This window comes from Salmo trutta, chromosome 26, assembly GCF_901001165.1.
Source record: "Salmo trutta chromosome 26, fSalTru1.1, whole genome shotgun sequence".
NCBI classification, from domain to species: domain Eukaryota; kingdom Metazoa; phylum Chordata; class Actinopteri; order Salmoniformes; family Salmonidae; genus Salmo; species Salmo trutta.
Genome location: NC_042982.1, coordinates 33,642,987 through 33,662,209, shown reverse-complemented (window position 1 = coordinate 33,662,209; position 19,223 = coordinate 33,642,987). Strand labels below are relative to the sequence as shown.

General features: G+C 42.1%; 1 protein-coding gene across 2 annotated transcripts in view; it reads right to left on the bottom strand.

Annotated features, from left to right (window-relative positions):
- The window catches only part of robo1 (roundabout, axon guidance receptor, homolog 1 (Drosophila)), a 314,601-nt gene extending 295,654 nt beyond the window's left edge, over nucleotides 1-18,947 (bottom strand). For both annotated transcript variants that reach the window (XM_029715767.1, XM_029715768.1), the window contains exon 1: nucleotides 17,923-18,947. In XM_029715767.1, coding sequence (XP_029571627.1) covers nucleotides 17,923-17,980 — 58 coding nt within the window. In that variant the 5' untranslated portion in view covers nucleotides 17,981-18,947. The remainder of the gene's footprint in view (nucleotides 1-17,922) is intronic.
- Nucleotides 18,948-19,223: the final 276 nt, after the last annotated feature.

Below are 19,223 nucleotides of genomic sequence, written 5' to 3'. Positions count from 1 at the left end.
GAGGAAGCAGCCTGTCATGATGGGTCTGTGTGGATTACAGGCAGAGGGGAGGGACGTTCAGACTACTGGGTGGGGAGACAGAAGAGCTGTCACTCTCTCCAACCGTCTATGTCTGTCTGACAACAATGAGAAACAGCCCTGATCCAGGGACAACAGTAATGCAGGGTGTAGGAGACATGCATGTCATTCACTCAGCAGAGACTGGTGCTTTTAAAACAGCTGTAATTAAAACACAACCCCATTACTACAGTCAGACCTAACTATTCTCTGACTGAACACAACCCCATTACTACAGTCAGACCTAACTATTCTCTGACTGAACACAACCCCAGTACTACAGTCAGACCTAACTCTTCTCTGACTGAACACAACCCCATTACTACAGTCAGACCTAACTATTCTCTGACTGAACACAACCCCAGTACTACAGTCAGACCTAACTATTCTCTGACTGAACACAACCCCAGTACTACAGTCAGACCTAACTCTTCTCTGACTGAACACAACCCCAGTACTACCGTCAGACCTAACTATTCTCTGACTGAACACAACCCCATTACTACAGTCAGACCTAACTATTCTCTGACTGAACACAACTCCATTACTACAGTCAGACCTAACTCTTCTCTGACTGAACACAACCCCAGTACTACAGAGTCAAGGCTGGGATTCAGGAAACACAGGACGAGATAATAAAAGCAATTACCTCTTGTTTTTGTTTTGTGGCACTGCCGATTTGTAATGAGGTTTGGCCAGTGTGATATTAATGATGCATCAAAGCAGCACCACCATATTAGCAGGAGAGGTTCCACGGGGTAATGGAATATGTTGGAACATTTCTTTCCCAACAGGGGATGAAAACGGTAATGCTCTCTCCACTGAATTCTGCTCTCATGTACTGGTAGATAGAGAACAAATATTCCCAAAAGGAAAATGTATAGGACTGTTTTAACAAATGGACAAAAAATTAACATTTTTATTCTTTTTTGTCATTTCGCAGACTCTCTTATCCAGAGCAACTTACATGAGCAATTAGGGTTAAGTGCCTTGCTCAAGAGCACATCGAAAGATGTTTCACCTAGTCGGGGGATTCGAACCAGCAACCTTTCGGCTACTGGCCCAACGTTCTTAACCACTACATAATGCTGTGCTGTACAGTAGCTGGTTCAGGCTATCCTATATCTATCTGACATGACCTGGCCAGTGTTCACTACAGGATGATCTATGACACCTTGATAGAGGGGCAGTATTGGTGCTCTCTCTCCCCAAGGTCACGCACACTCCTCCCTCACCGCAGTATTCCTGTTCCTGTGGCACGCTGTGAGGGGACGAGGTAGGGGGGTCTGAGGGGACAGGAGGAGGAGGGGGACAGGCATGACCAGTACGCTCAGCTGGCACAGCCCGCCACAGAGAGTATGGCACTTAGGCAGAGAGCCAAGAACAAGAGAAAGCTCTGAAGGGCTGCCAGAGAGTCAGGGAGGCAGGACCAGAAAACACCTAATGCTTTTTAAATGTTATTTAGGAGATGGCAGAGACAGATATGCTCAACTGTTTAGAGCCGTGTTACGTTTCAGTATTTGTCTGCTGAGCTGATGACCTTAACAGCTCCTAGCTATTCTAAATGTTCAGCCAAACACATTCTGAAACAAATCTCTGGACAGCTGGGCGTTGAGGGGAAAGTTCAGCTACAGCGTTTGGTCAGTGGTTCAACGGTAATGTCTGAGTGAAGAATCTCAACACATCTCCATCGATGCCAAGAAGGTAAGGTGTAATAACTTGGCACTAAAGCATAACAGTGTGATAGTGTGAGGGTGTGCATGTGTGTGTGGGCGATGTGTGTGTGTGTGTGTGTGTGTGTGTGTGTGTGTGTGTGTGTGTGTGTGTGTGTGTGTGTGTGTGTGTGTGTGTGTGTGTGTGTGTGTGTGTGTGTGTGTGTGTGTGTGTGTGTGTGTGTGTGTGTGTGTATATGCACGCATAGAGGGATGGAGATATGGGTCTTATTTGTGGTAACTGAATGTGACTCAGTCTCTGAGGAACCACAACTCCTGTGGCAAAGTATCAAAGGCACCAGTATGGGTCTGGGGAGTGGGGCATGACCAGAGTCCAGCAGAGTGGAATAAGGTCAAATAAAAAACGTCCCAGAACACAAAAGAACCTGGTCTGGAAAAACTAAACCAGGACATAAGGCTTGCTTTGTGATGCACAGTAAATATTTTGTCCAAATTAATAATGGGGAAAATTCTGCCAAGAGGCTTTTTCTAGACATCCGCAGCAGTGAGAGTGTGCCTAGTCTGGTATTAAAAAGTCATTTCCTACTCCTGACGACTGACCGCTCCTGAGCCAGACTACTCTATAACAACCACTATACCATCTGAACACATACCAACTGTCCTGTCCAGTCTGCAGCCAACATGCTAGAAATGGAAAATGACCTGTCATGTACATACAGTGAGGGAAAAAAGTATTTGATCCCCTGCTGATTTTGTACGTTTGCCCACTGAAAAAGAAATGATCAGTCTATAATTTTAATGCTGAATACAACAGGTGTAGAGCTTATTGTGAAATGCTGAATACCACAGGTGTTGAGCTTATTGTGAAATGCTGAATACCACAGGTGTAGAGCTTATTGTGAAATGCTGAATACAACAGGTGTAGAGCTTATTGTGAAATGCTGAATACAACAGCTGTAGAGCTTATTGTGAAATGCTGAATACAACAGGTGTAGAGCTTATTGTGAAATGCTGAATACCACAGGTGTTGAGCTTATTGTGAAATGCTGAATACAACAGGTGTAGAGCTTATTGTGAAATGCTGAATACAACAGCTGTAGAGCTTATTGTGAAATGCTGAATACAACAGGTGTAGAGCTTATTGTGAAATGCTGAATACCACAGGTGTTGAGCTTATTGTGAAATGCTGAATACCACAGGTGTAGAGCTTATTGTGAAATGCTGAATACCACAGGTGTAGAGCTTATTGTGAAATGCTGAATACCACAGGTGTAGAGCTTAATGTGAAATGCTGAATACAACAGCTGTAGAGCTTATTGTGAAATGCTGAATACAACAGCTGTAGATCTTATTGTGAAATGCTTACTTACAAGCCCTTAACCAACATTGCAGTTTTAAGAAAAATAATAGTTAACAACATATTTACTAAATAAACCAAAGTTTTTAAAAAAGTACAGTGAGGGAAAAAAGTATTTGATCCCCTGCTGATTTTGTACATTTGCCCACTGACAAAGAAATGATCAGTCTCTAATTTTAATGGTAGGTTTATTTGAACAGTGAGAGACAGAATAACAACAAACAAATCCAGAAAAACGCATGTCAAAAATGTTATAAATTGATTTGCATTTTAATGAGGGAAATAAGAATTTGACCCCTCTGCAAAACATGACTTAGTACTTGGTGGCAAAACCCTTGTTGGCAATCACAGAGGTCAGACGTTTCTTGTAGTTGGCCACCAGGTTTGCACACATCTCAGGAGGGATTTTGTCCCACTCCTCTTTACAGATCTTCTCCAAGTCATTAAGGTTTCAAGGCTGACGTTTGGCAACTCGAACCTTCAGCTGCCTCCACAGATTTTCTATGGGATTAAGGTCTGGAGACTGGATAGGCCACTCCAGGATCTTAATGTGCTTCTTCTTGCGCCACTCCGTTGTTGCCTTGGCTGTGTGTTTTGGGTCATTGTCATGCTGGAATACCCATCCACGACCCATTTTCAATGCCCTGGCTGAGGGAAGGAGGTTCTCACCCAAGATTTGACGGTCCATGGCCCAGTCCATCGTCCCTTTGATGCTGTGAAGTTGGCCTGTCCCCTTAGCAGAAAAACACCCCCAAAGCATAATGTTTCCACCTCCATGTTTGACGGTGGGGATGGTGTTCTTGGGGTCATAGGCAGCATTCCAACTCTTCCAAACACGGCGAGTTGAGTTGATGCCAAAGAGCTCCATTTTGGTCTCATCTGACCACAACACTTTCACCCAGTTGTCCTCTGAATCATTCAGATGTTCATTGGCAAACTTCAGACGGGCATGTATATGTGCTTTCTTGAGCAGGGGGACCTTGCGGGCGCTGCAGGATTTCAGTCCTTCACGGCGTAGTGTGTTACCAATTGTTTTCTTGGTGACTATGGTCCCAGGTGCCTTGAGATCATTGACAAGATCCTCCCGTGTAGTTCTGAGCTGATTCCTCACCATTCTCATGATCATTGCAACTGCACGAGGTGAGATCTTGCATGGAGCCCAGGCTGAGGGAGATTGACAGTTCTTTTGTGTTTCTTCCATTTGCGAATAATCGCACCAACTGTTGTCACCTTCTCACCAAGCTGCTTGGCGATGGTCTTGTAGCCCATTCCAGCCTTGTGTAGGCCTACAATCTTGTCCCTGACATCCTTGGAGAGTTCTTTGGTCTTGGCCATGGTGGAGAGTTTGGAATCTGATTGATTGATTGCTTCTGTGGACAGGTGTTTTTTATACAGGTAACAAACTGAGATTAGGAGCACTCCCTTTAAGAGTGTGTTGCTAATCTCAGCTCGTTACCTGTATAAAAGACACCCGGGAGCCAGAAATCTTTCTGATTGAAAGGGGGTCAAATACTTATTTCCCTCATTAACATGCAAATCAATTTATAAAATTTTTGACATGCGTTTTTCAGGATTTTTTTGTTGTTATTCTGTCTCTCACTGTTCAAATAAACCTATCATTAAAATTATAGACTGATCATTTCTTTGTCAGTGGGCAAACGTACAAAATCAGCAGGGGATCAAATACTTTTTTCCCTCACTGTACTGTGGATCTGGTTCTGACTTCCCATATTTCACTGTTCTATTTGATGAAAGCAGACGCACGGTCAGACAGACATCTGCCCCATTACTTTACACAAGCCCTTTCTCTTCCAGAAATGGAGGGAGCACAGAGTGGAGGGTGAGGGTGGGTGGAGATCTGCACAAGAACACAGCAATGTCAATTAACATATATTAATTATTGTAATTAGCCTTCCCCTGGGAAGACCCTTCACAAGTGTTTCAGAAATGTCAATACCTCCCAGGGGGCGTGTCCTCTCTGTCCACTGATATTTAACTGTTATTTACTCTGGCCTGACCCCCTTCTAACATGTTCTACATACACACATAACCACTACTGAGGCTACTGTTCAGCTGTGGCACACTCATGAAGACAGTCTGGCTATAGTAGTGACAGAGTTGTGTTATATTACTAACACAGAGTCCCAATGCATAAACATACAGTATGCTGTAATAAACCACTGACAGGTGTATGTTGAGCATGAAAAAAGGGGCATCTGGTCCACGGTACAGATTGCAGAACATTCTTCTATCTAGCATCATAGCCATTGGTCCCTGTCCCCGCCTCGGCCTGTCATACTGCAGTAAGTCAGTCAGTGATCCTGGCAGATCCTGGCTACCAGAGAGAGGTCACTGATAGTGGACCTGGCTGAGGGGAATAAGAAGCATGGGTCCAGTCTAGGGATGATTTAGATCAGTAGAGAGAAGGCATCCAAGCTATGAGAGGACAGTGGAATGTCTGGTAGGGACAACTGTACCTCCACAAATCATCCCAATCCCTTTCCTTATCATTATCATTAGAACAGAGCAGAGGTCGACTGATAATCGGCATGGCCGATTAATTAGGGCCGATTTCAAGTTTTCATAACAATCGGTAATCGGCATTTTTGGACGCCAATTATGGCCAATTACATTGCACTCCACGAGGAGACTGCGTGGCAGGCTGACCACCTGTTACGCGAGTGCAGCAATGAGCCAGGGTAAGTTGCTAGCTAGCATTAAACTTATCTTGTAAAAAACAATCAATCTTAAAATAATCACTAATTAACTACACATGGTTGATGATATAACTAGTTTATCTAGCTTGTCCTGCGTTGCATATAATCGATGTGGTGCCTGTTAATTTATCATCGAATCACAGCCTACTTCACCAAACAGGTGATGATTTAACAAGCGCATTCACGAAAAAAGCACTGTCGTTGCACGACTGTACCTAACCATAAACATCAATGCCTTTCTTAAAATCAATACACAAGTATATTTTTTTAAACCTGCATATTTAGTTAAAAGAAATTCCTGTTAGCAGGCAATATTAACTAGGGAAGTTGTGTCACTTCTCTTGTGTTCTGTGCAAGCAGAGTCAGGGTATATGCAGCAGTTTGCGCCGCCTGGTTCGCTGCGAACTGTGTGAAGACCATTTCTTCCTAACAAAGATCGTAATTAATTATCCAGAATTGTACATAATTATGACATAACATTGAAGGTTGTGCAATGTAAACACAATATTTAGACTTAGGGATGCCACCCGTTAGATAAAATACGGAACGGTTCCGTATTTCACTGAAAGAATAAACATTTCATTTTCAAAATGATAGTTTCCGGATTTGACCATATTAATGACCTAAGGCTCGTATTTCTGTGTGTTTATTATATTATAATTAAGTCTATGATTTGATATTTGATAGAGCAGTCTGACTGAGCGGTGGTAGGCAGCAGCAGGCTCGTAAGCATTCATTCAAACAGAAATTTCCTGCGATTACCAGCAGCTCTTCGCGATGCTTGAAGCACAGTGCTGTTTATGACTTCAAGCCTATCAACTCCCGAGATTAGGCTGGCAATGCTATAGTGCCTATAAGAACCTCCAATAGTCAAAGATATATGAAATACAAATGGTATAGAGAGAAATAGTCCTATTATTCCTATAACAACAACCTAAAACTCCTTAACTGGGAATATTGAAGACTCATGTTAAAAGGAACCACGAGCTTTCATATGTTCTCATGTTCTGAGCAAGGAACTTAAACGTTAGCTTTTTTACATGGTAGATATTGCACTTTTACTTTCTTCTCCAACACTGTGTTTTTGCATTATTTAAACCAAATTGAACATGTTTCATTATTTATTTGAGACTAAATTGATTTTATTTATGTATTATATTAAGTTAAAATAAAAGTGTTAATTCAGTATTGTTGTAATTGTCATTATTACAAATATATATATAAAAATCGACCGATTAATCGATATCAGCTTTTTTTGGTCCTCCAATAATCGGTATCGGTATTGGCGTAGAAAAATCATAATCGGTCTACCTCTAGGACAGAGAGTAGAGTAGAGTAGAGTAGAGTAGAGTAGAGTAGAGTAGAGTAGAGTAGAGTAGAGTAGAGTAGAGTAGAGTAGAGAAGAGAAGAGAAGAGAAGAGAAGAGAAGAGAAGAGAAGAGAAGAGAGAAGAGAAGAGAAGAGAAGAGAAGAGAAGAGAAGAGAAGAGAAGAGAAGAGAAGAGAAGAGTAGAGAAGAGAAGAGAAGAGAAGAGAAGAGAAGAGAAGAGAAGAGAAGAGAAGAGAAGAGAAGAGAAGAGAAGAGAAGAGAAGAGAAGAGAAGAGAAGAGAAGAGAAGAGTAGAGAAGAGAAGAGAAGAGAAGAGAAGAGAAGAGAAGAGAAGAGAAAGAGAAGAGAAGAGAAGAGAAGAGAAGAGTAGAGTAGAGTAGAGTAGAGTAGAGTAGAGTAGAGAAGAGAAGAGAAGAGAAGAGAAGAGAAGAGAAGAGAAGAGAAGAGTAGAGTAGAGTAGAGGGAGGAATCAACCACTCCGGTCTGCTATGAAGACGTGATTAGCTGTGATCAACACAGGCTGTCAGAACAAATGTCAGAAAGAATCACAACTCTCAGGTAGAGCAGCATTCATTCATCATCAGAGACCAAGACCCAGGGTTTTTACACTACCACTAGTTATACTGTAGCCACGCTGGGATCTAGGACAGAATAGTTATACTGTAGCCACGCTGGGATCTAGGACAGAATAGTTATACTGTAGCCACGCTGGGATCTAGGACAGAATAGTTATACTGTAGCCACGCTGGGATCTAGGACAGAATAGTTATACTGTAGCCACGCTGGGATCTAGGACAGAATAGTTATACTGTAGCCACGCTGGGATCTAGGACAGAATAGTTATACTGTAGCCACGCTGGGATCTAGGACAGAATAGTTATACTGTAGCCACGCTGGGATCTAGGACAGAATAGTTATACTGTAGCCACGCTGGGATCTAGGACAGAATAGTTATACTGTAGCCACGCTGGGATCTAGGACAGAATAGTTATACTGTAGCCACGCTGGGATCTAGGACAGAATAGTTATACTGTAGCCACGCTGGGATCTAGGACAGAATAGTTATACTGTAGCCACGCTGGGATCTAGGACAGAATAGTTATACTGTAGCCACGCTGGGATCTAGGACAGAATAGTTATACAGTAGCCACGCTGGGATCTAGGACAGAATAGTTATACTGTAGCCACGCTGGGATCTAGGACAGAATAGTTATACTGTAGCCATGCTGGGATCTAGGACAGAATAGTTATACAGTAGCCACGCTGGGATCTAGGACAGAATAGTTATACTGTAGCCATGCTGGGATCTAGGACAGAAGCTCTGCTTAGTCTAATGTAGCTACCAGAGGCCAGATCTACAACAGGGGTTGAAAGATTCTATAACTCAGCTACACATTTCCTATATTGAGCCAAGCTTATAGTTCAGATACGTTGACACAGTAAAAACGAAGCGTAAAAGCATGAAGAACCTGGCTCACAGCCACCAACTGAATGGTTATTGAATTAGGGCTTTGGAAGCTGCAGCTCTGAGCTCTGTGTGCAGAGGGGAGGAAGTCCTGAGAGCAGCTCAAGGAGACTGGGTGGGGTGACAGTAATGAGTGATAAACAGCATCACAGGCCTTTCATGGGGAAGTACAAAGTGGTAGTTGCAGTAAAAATGCTCCATGAAAATGTGGAAATACTAAAGCTGTAATGGGGTAAATGTATCAGGCTGCTGCTTGTGGCTGGAGACGTGAATGGTTATTGTGTCTGTCTGCTGCTCTGAGCAGAGATAACAGTGTGATTTAGCATTGGACGTTATCTTAGCCCTTCTATTCTAAAATAATGTTCAAGATGCTTAGGCCAACATGTTTGAATTCACCTAGATGTCATCACCATGGCTACTGCTGAAAGGTGGGAGCCCATCAAATAGCAGGTCTGTAGTGGTACATTTCAAGGTCACCTTGTGATTAATTATGCTTTCTAGCTAGTCTGCCAGAGATATAGAGATATATATCTCTCTCTCTCTCTCAATTCAACGGGCTTTATTGGCATGGGAAACAAATGTTTCTAGATCGAATCCCTGAGCCGATAAGGTCAAAATCTGTCATTCTGCCCCTTAACAAGGCAGTTAACCCACTTTTCCTAGGCCGTCATTGTAAATAAGAATTTGTTCTTAACTGACTTGCCTAGTTAAATAAAGGTTCAATAAATAAAAATAAAAAAAATAGATAGATAATAAATAAAAGTGAAATAAACAATAAAAAATGAACAGTAAACATTAAACATAAAAGTAGTCTGGCTACTTAATAACATCACTTCAGGAACTAGAGGAAGAAAAGCTGAGGGCCTTTAATTGGATATAGAAAATGCATTTAAAGGTTTTAGAAGGCTCAATGGAGGATGGTCTGAGAAGGCAAGTTGGTAAGGGGGGAGGATCTATGAGTATAAATCAACTAATTAGTGGCCTCTCTTTTTCTGCTAATTTAATCCCTTCTACTCAATCTCTTTCTGGTGTTTTCCCCTGACAGACATAACCAAAGACCAGTTTTAGCATTTCAAAAGTGTATCCAAGCTATCCAGTGAGGGGGCAGGAGAATGGTCACCAAGGCAGGGAGGCAGGCTGATCTTAGGGGGGAGAAGTGGAGAAAGAGAGGGTAAAACAGAGATAAAGGCTGTCTTCAGCCATTTTTCAGTCTCCCCAGTGGAGGAAATGAAAGGGAGGGAGGACGGATTATTTAATTTTTTAAATGCACAGGGCACAGCACCCCAGGGTAGCACAGCTTCTTCACCACAACAAAAGCTTTATGGGTTGGTTAGACTTCTGGGAGTTAGTTCCTGAGCAGGCAGAATGTAGATCCACCAGGGTTGGGCTGCCTGGCCAGACCACCACCACATTAAAGCTGCAGACCCAGCCTTTCTCCCATTTACTCAGCAGTTCTAATGCCAGTCTCCTCTGCCACCATATTGGCCACCTTCAAACATAAAACACTAACTCTGCCCTTGCCATGGAGTCTCTACTCAGCACATTGTCCATGAGGCTGTGGGGAAACATCACGCACTGTGAACAAGGAGAGTCAGACCAAGAACAGTCCCTGAGCTACTGTCATGTACATGTGAGAATGCCCCGTCCTCGTCCCCATCAACCTCCCACCAGTCCATCCCCCTTCCTTCCACACCCTGGGGCAGCCTTTGTGTCCCACCTCCCCCTCCACCCCTCAGTCCTTCAGTAATATCCCCTCCCCTCCTCCACGCCTCACAATCACCCTGTTGAGGCGACACAATGCTGCCTCCTCATCCCAGTCCCCACAGGCCCTTTCTGCACGTCGGCCTGCTCTATCTGTCAAAGGCTATCTGTGACCAGCCACTAAAAAAGACAAGTCTTTAAAAACTGGTCCAAAACAAAAAGGGGGGATAGGGGTGAGAGAAAAGGGAGAAGGGAGCGCTGTATACTCTACTGCTGAGTGAACAACCCACTTTACACCAATGGACTGGTGAGGAAACCACACGGAACGGAACAAACACAGCTGTGTTCAGGACAACTGCTGGAGACAAATGTGTCACACAACATGTGGTCAGACACCTTTTTATGGCTTGAAGTTGCCACCAAATACTGTTTTATCACATTGAACTGTGTTTCCCAGATAATGTCTGCTTATTAATTGCTAAGTAATCCCACATTTCTGGGCTACAAGCTCTGAGAGCTCTACATGTTAGACTCCAGGGTAGACACATCATCTATCAATTCCACACACAGGTCAAACAGAGGAGGCTTTATCTCTTTGTAAATGATTTTTAAAACATTAACCAGAGTGACTGACACACGAGTGTCATATCCACCGGTTCAGAATAACGATCCCATCACATCCAATGTGTGTTTTATTTTAATCATGAAGCAACACGGAGTGCCTGAATACAGCTCTTAGCGGTGTTATTTTGGCCAAATACCACAAACCCAGAGGTGCCTTATTGCTATGGTTGGATTCGCGTTTATCGTCGAAGGAATGAGTGTTACACCGAGGCCTGTACTCTGGAGCAGGATCGATTTGGAGGTGGAGGGTCCGTCATGGTCTGGGGCGGTGTGTCACAGCATCATCGGACTGAGCTTGACATTGTAGGCAATCTCAATGCTGTGCGTTACAGGGAAGACGTCCTCCTCCCTCATGTGGTACCCTTCCTGCAGGCTAATCCTGACATGACCCTCCAGCATGACAATGCCACCAGCCATACTGCTCGTTCTGTGCGTGATTTCCTGCAAGACAGGAATGTCAGTGTTCTGCCATGGCCAGTGAAGAGCCCGGATCTCAATCCCATTGAGCACGTCTGGGACCTGTTGGATCGGAGGGTGAGGGGTAGGGAACTTGCAGGTGTCTTGTTAATGTCATCATAGTGCTGTTGGGTTGTAGACCTGTTAATGTCATCATAGTGTTGTTGGGGTGTAGACCTGTTAATGACATCTTAGTGTTGTTGGGTTGTAGACCTGTTAATGTCATCATAGTGTTGTTGGGTTGTAGACCTGTTAATGACATCATAGTGTTGTTGGGGTGTAGACCTGTTAATGTCATCATAGTGTTGTTGGGGTGTAGACCTGTTAATGACATCATAGTGTTGTTGGGGTGTAGACCTGTTAATGGAATCCTAGTGTTGTTGGGGTGTAGACCTGTTAATGTCATCATAGTGTTGTTGGGGTGTAGACCTGTTAATGTCATCATAGTGTTGTTGGGGTGTAGACCTGTTAATCTCATCCTAGTGTGTCTCCACCGGGTTAGGGTTGGGGTTATAGAGTCCAGTGCCATGTTGGGCTGTAGACTTGTTATTCTCCTCAGGGCTTAACTATGTCTTCTCTGACCAAGTCTCAGCTCAGCCCCACAGACAGCCTGATGCACACTGATGCATTAACTAAGCCTTTAACCAGTGCAGTGACCATACATACCCAGTGTCTCCACACACCCCACCCTCGCCCCTCAACCCGGCCTGGGAAGAGGTACCACTGCATTCTTCAGGGGTTTAAATACGGAGACAGGGTTTGTGCTTGGGGCACAGTGAGGTTTCCTCCGTTTCCTCCAATCGGAACTATCTCAGTGTCCTCTATTAGAAGTGCTTATTAGTCCGGGTGCAGCCTCAGTCTGCAAATTACTAAACTATTGATGTCAAATGGATGTGCTAATTAATCCAATTAAAGTGCTATTTTAGGCCCATTAAAGGAAGAGGGTTTGGGGGAAAGTAGATCATTAAGAATCACTGACTGCAGATTTATCTCCCTCAAACAAACCACTATGAAATGTTTATCTAGTCAGTCACTAATGACCTGGGTGAGTTGGTGATTTAGACATAACTCTCCCTGCCTAACTCCCTCCCTCTCTCTCTCCCTCCCTCCCTCCGAGTTGTACACAGATCATGTGGGCCGTCCTCCTGCATTCCTCTGCTAACTACTCAGTGTGGTTTGATAGAGCTAAAACCAGAGTTGGACTAATCGTGGATCTCAGGGTGTAAACTGTGCGTGATTAGGATTAGAGTAATGGGGATTAGGTGTCTGAAAGCTGTTCGTGGAGCTTTGTGGACTCTGTCCTCTCAAACTGGTGTGTCACAGAATAGAATAAAAAAAAAATAACACTTGGTGCTTTCTTGGGCTCAGCAGTAAACACAAAGGTATCCTCATATGACATTGGATCAAACGTGTAATTTTCAGTTTTCTTTGGGTAGTGGCTTTATACACCCCAGAGTGGTGTTGTTTTTTATATCACAGACAGTCTATGAAAGTGTGTTGGGTACAGAGTGGGAGAGTCTATAATGACTGCAGGTATTAGACAGGGAGGAATGTGAACGTGAGAGGAGTGGAGGTAGAGACAGGGTTCACCTGTGAGCTGAGCTCTGGTGCTCATTAATTGGCTGTGGTGCCTGCTGTGTCCTGTCATACCAGCAGTGGGGGGGGGCTACAATTTATTATCTACATTTAGGAGTCAATTTGTCAAGACCTCAACTGCTCTGGGCTGCGGCTGATGAATAGAGGTCCACTCTCACTGCCCAGCCCTTTAACCAACATCCTGGCTCTGACACACACACAAACACACACTTTAACACACACACCAGGGAGGCTACACCTGGACATTATCACACAGGAGAGGCAACTGGAGAGAGAGAAAGCAAGCAGGAGTGATTCATCTACTATAGTCCGTCCATCATGTCTGTTAATACTGAATACTCATTTTGACTTGGCAGATGGCACCTTCAGTTTGTGTAGATAGATACCTGTTCTAGCACAGGTGGACAAATGTCTGCATTGGTTTAAACCGAACCTTATGACAACTGGTGAAACAGTAAAGTTGACTGATAATGACTGATTGAAATATAAATATGTTACTTCACCTTCAGTCAACATAAGCCTAGTGCAAAATGACTCCAACTTATTGTTTTCAATGCAGCTGAAATGCAGGAAATGAAGCTCTTGACCTTAAGTCCAGCAGGATGTTTACAGTATCATCAAGGTGAGTAAGGTCTGGTGGGGAGAACTCTGAGAACAGATAGCAGGCTGAGATAGGAGCCATTTAGCGTTTAGCAACAGGATGAATCACATGATAACAGGGGACCACGTGATGGACGTGGGTATCAATGTACTACTTCTGATAGAGCCAGACGGCAAACCAGCAAGTCATCACAGGTCTGAGAGGGGTAAAGATCACCTCTCACTCATACACTCACAGATAAGCCTCACCTTATCAGGACCACAAAGTGCAAGTAATGAAGATGATTCACTGATAATGTAGAAACAATAAAGATCTAATTACTTGTAACTGACCAAATTCCTTGTTCACACAGGAGCATTCTTGACACAGCCCCAGCAGCCCCACCCAGGGAGGATCAGCTCTGGTCTGCTTTGCCATGGAGGCTGAAATGTGACCCCTGACCTCTATCCCTGCAGACGCTACACTACACTGATTCACCCTCTGAATGGCACACGTACACAATCCATGTCTCAATTGTCTCAAGGCTTAAAGATACTTCTTTAACCTGTCTCCTCCCCTTCATCTACACTGAATGAAGTGGATTTAACAGGTGACATCAATAAGGGATCAGAGTTTCACCTGGATTCACCTGGTCAGTCTATGTCATGGAAAGAGCTGGTGTTCCTAATGATTTGTCCACTCAGTGTATATATATATATATATATATATATATATATATATATATATATATATATATATATATATATATATATATATATATTATGTGTGAGAATAATTTGAATGTGCTGGTGTTTTTATAGTCTTCTATGTCCAACAATACATTAAGAAATATATATATTTTCTTTACTTGGGGGGCCAAATAAAACCACCCGAGGGCCGCCAGTTAGGGAACCCTACTATGGGGTGAGAAGTCACAGCTCTCAGAGTGTTGGTGGCGCCTCTTCTGCCAACTAGACCCGTATATTCATACTTTACAACTTACATTTCAGTTTCAATTACAATATCCGTTTTTTATGGAGTCAATCACCATCATACCCAGCCATATCATTTCTTCATTTAGTTTTAAGTTGTTCTAACTGTTCATGATCTGCTGAAAGAGTAAGTGTTTTAAAACACATTAACCAGAGTACTAAGCATTAAGTACAGGTAGGCTATAATATTATGCCAGGTTTAAACATGAAAACAATTACCTGAGACGTAGATGTAATTGCATCGGCCAACTGAAGCTATAATGAACTGCAATCAACAGGAGACTGGAAGTCATAACTATTTCTTTGAATAGTAACCTGCCTTTCATGAGTTTAGAATCAACTGTCATCACATCAAAGTTACAATATATACAACTCTGCATTACGCTATGAAAAGCATGTGAACTGTGAACCTAAACATGTAAAATCAGTGTTGGGTCAAAATGAATAAGGTGGATCTGTGCTATACATCCACTCTGGGATGGCAGGCATTAACCACCTCATAATAGCGTATGAGCAACTGACCTGGAAAGCCCCGAGACTATGGCCCAGGTCTTTCAAGGCATTGATTGGGAGAGAATGTGTGTGTGAGAGAGAGAGAGAGAGAGAGAGAGAGAGAGAGAGAGAGAGAGAGAGAGAGAGAGAGAGAGAGCACAAGAGAGAGAGAAAGAGACACAGAGAGAGAAAGAGAGAAAAAAAGAGAGAGGGGAAAAGAGAGAATGAGAGAGAAAGAGACTCAGAGAGAGATAGGGAGAGAGAAAGGGGGGAGACAGAGAGAGAGAGAGAGAGTGACAGAGAGAGAGAGAGAGAACCATTTGCACATCATTACAACACTGTATATATACATAATATGACATTTGTAATGTCTTTATTCTTTTGGAACTTCTGTGAGTGTAATGTTTACTGTTCATTTGTACTGTTTATTTCACTTTTGTATATTATCTACTCCACTTGCTTTAGCAATGTTAACATATGTTTCCCATGCCAATAAAGCCCCTTGAATTGAATTGAATAGAATGAGAGAGAGAGAGAGAGAGAGAGAGAGAGAGAGAGAGAGAGAGAGAGAGAATACAAGTAGATTTAGAGTATATTGGTTCTGTACATTCAGCTAACCCAGCAGTGTTGTTGTGGCTGTTCTGGCATAACACTCCTGAGTTCACTCCGTTATCACAACATTGAGAGAGTCTGGCGAGACACGAACCAAACAGTACACAATAGAGGAAGAAAATGAGCCACAAAATGATTACTTCTGAGTAATGGATTGCTGAACAATGTCTTTGATGCCAAAATGCCACCTGCAAAATGGTGTATGTTTGAAACGAATGCCACATTGTATATGCATTTCCATTTTGACAAGTAGAACAAGTTCCCACAGCATCACACAAAGCTAACCACACCTGTTATGGAAATGGACAGCGGTGGAAAAACATACAGTACCTGAGTACAAGAAAATATACCTTAATAGAAAGTAAAGATACCTTAATAGAAAGTAAAGATACCTTAATAGAAAGTAAAGATACCTTAATAGAAAGTAAAGATAACTTAATAGAAAGTAAAGATACCTTAATAGAAAGTTAAAATATCTTAATAGAAAGTAAAGATACCTTAATAGAAAGTAAAAATACCTTAATAGAAAGTAAAGATACCTTAATAGAAAGTAAAGATAACTTAATAGAAAGTAAAGATACCTTAATAGAAAGTTAAAATATCTTAATAGAAAGTAAAGATACCTTAATAGAAAGTAAAGATACCTTAATAGAAAGTAAAGATACCTTAATAGAAAGTAAAGATACCTTAATAGAAAGTAAAGATACCTTAATAGAAAGTTACTCAAGTAAAAGTGAAAGTCACCCAGTAAAATACTACTTGAGTAAAAGTCTAAAAGTATTTGATTTTAAATATCAAAAGTAAAAGTAAAAATAATTTACAATTCCTTATATTAAGCAAAGCAGATGGCACAATTTTCTTGTTTATAAAATTGACTGATAGCCAGGGGCACACTCCCACACTCAGACATTATTTACAAAAGATGCATTTGTGTTTAGTGAGTCCGCCAGGCCAGAGGCAGTAGGGATGACCACATGTTCTCTTGATAAGTGTGTGAATTTGACAATGTTCCTGTCCTGTGAAGCATTCAATATGTCAGGGAAAATGTATGTAATAAAAAGTACAGTATTTTCTTTAGGAATGTAGTGAAGTAAAACTAAAAGTTCTCAAACATAGAAATAGTAAAGTAAAGTACAGACACCCCCCAAAAAGTACTTAAGTAGTACTATAAAGTATTTTTCCTTAAGTACTTTACACCACTGGAAATGGACCACGCTATCACCAGGACAAACACTGCAGCCCAATTTCCACAGGGTCCACCACTGTCTGTTTGAGTGATGAGTACAGCTCCCTCCAAGCCTCCCACAGGAATCACTGTGATAGGCCTGCATACTGCACACTGTTCAAGCAGTTCAGGGTCTGAAAGCTAGTCCGCCCCCTCACCCATCCCTGACAGTAGACTTTTTTCAGTCAAGAGCAGCAGAAAGTTTCACCAAGTACTGTGTACAGTATACTGATGTACTCTCAGTAGCCTTTGATTGATCATGCTGTTCATGTCAGGAGAAGTAGCCCAATAGGCCTCTCAGCCCTTCATATGTTATTGTATGATTTAGTTGGTATTTATTAAATTGTACCTTTATTTAACTAGGCAAGTCAGTTAAGAACAAATTCTTATTTACAATGACAGTCTACCCCGGCCAAACCCGGACGATGCTGGGCCAATTGTGCGCCGCCCTATGGGACTCCCAATCACGGCCAGATGTGATACAGCCTGGATTTGAACCAGGGACTGTAGTGACACCCCTAGCACTGAGATCTAGTGCCTTAGACCGCTGCACCACTCAGGAGTCTTAAAGAGAAATAAGAACAGGTAATACAGTACTTGAAACCACCATCTGAAGCTCTTGTTGTTTGAAGTGTATTTAACTGCCACTTCTGTACATTAAATTAATAGACTATTTATTCCTGGATTTTCTAATTGATATTAAAATGTGTAGTCCTACTTCACATTGTAAAGCCTAGCAAACAAAACAAAACATTTTGCCCCAGCACTGATTGTAAATGTTTAGGTTCACAGGTCTCAGTTTCACACTTTCATAATTGACCTGCTATTGAATAAGTATAGACCTAGGCTACTTTTCTTAGCAACGAATTACTTGGCTATGTAAGCACAGGGAGGGAGGGTACAATTTATTATCATACATTATAGAATATAATGCATAGATTGTGCCGTAAAAGTAGATGTACCATTCAATTGCATATATTCATACCAAATGTCCAACCCAGGTGACCCGTCCAAATGCAAAGCATCCTGGGAATAATCAGTTGCCTACCTGAGCACACATGGAGAATTCCAAGGAAAACCGCAATCCCAATAGAAGTTGGCGACATTATTCAACGTCTCACGTCTGAGAATATTGCTTGATTAATCCAAATTATTCGTGAAATACTTCAACAATCCACTCCTTCATAATCTTGATGTCAATTTCAAAACTGGTTTCAGAATACCGAGAAAATTACGAAATAAAATAGTTAATGATTGGTTAATATTTCAAATATTATTCCAATATCTCGTCTCAAAAGTAGTATTCCATGAATTGTGGAGAACATAAAAATCTACCGAGAACAAACTGCCCGCAAAATGGGAATATGACGCGTGCTCTGCGGTGAATCAATAGTTATAAACTGACGTGATATCCAAAAGCTATGGAAGCAAGTTTCGAGGTTTTTTTTACATGTTATTTAGGCAGACGTTTAGAACAGTTCTATCGCTTCTTGGAGTTTGTCATCACGTCTCAGTCGTGCGTTCTTGTTTAACGGGTAACTGTATAATCCAATTCAAATAATCCTCTTCCCATTTATATGGATAATAAAGTGCGGAAATTACAGGCAACAATCCAGAGAGAAATCACCACAAGTTAATTTGTGAAAGAGAAAATCAGTGGAGGTCCGTTGTAAACCCCTCCTAGAGAATCGATGCTTGCAGTCACATCATTTAGGTCCGTGTTTGAATCTGTCACTTGACAACGGGAACTTCAGAAGTTTCTATTCTCCGGGTTTAGATAGGCAAAAGGCTGGACACTTTGTAACCCGGATCCATCGGTCGTGGATTACTACTACTTTTCCATCAATTCAGTGGCCCTTTGGTTACCAAAGTTTCAATCCACAAAAGCGTATTTGGTTTTCGAATCCCCTGTGCGCACCGCGGACCCCTTCACCTCGGGCATGGGGGATTCGAATTCACATTCACAGCACTTCATTCACTGGAGTTGAATGCCTCGTCAAATGGTATGTGCCATTCTCCCCCCTTCAAGAAGCTTACAATTGGTTTTTCCATAGAATAAATTTAACCTCTTACAGGCTGGATTGGTGAGCGCAGCGCAGATGAGCTATCAAATCTTTTCACTTACGGAGGTGACCGGTAACATTTATGTATGTTGCCTACCACACTACAGTTAAGTTTGTTATTCACAATTCCCATGCACGTGGTAAACCTATAGGTATCCTATGTGTGTGAAGGTTAGATCAGGCCACGTGTAAGACTTTTCCCTGTTCTTACAAATTTCGATTTTATACTAAGCAACAGTATGCAATAATAATAATATAATAGAATATAGAGTTGGAAAGAACACAA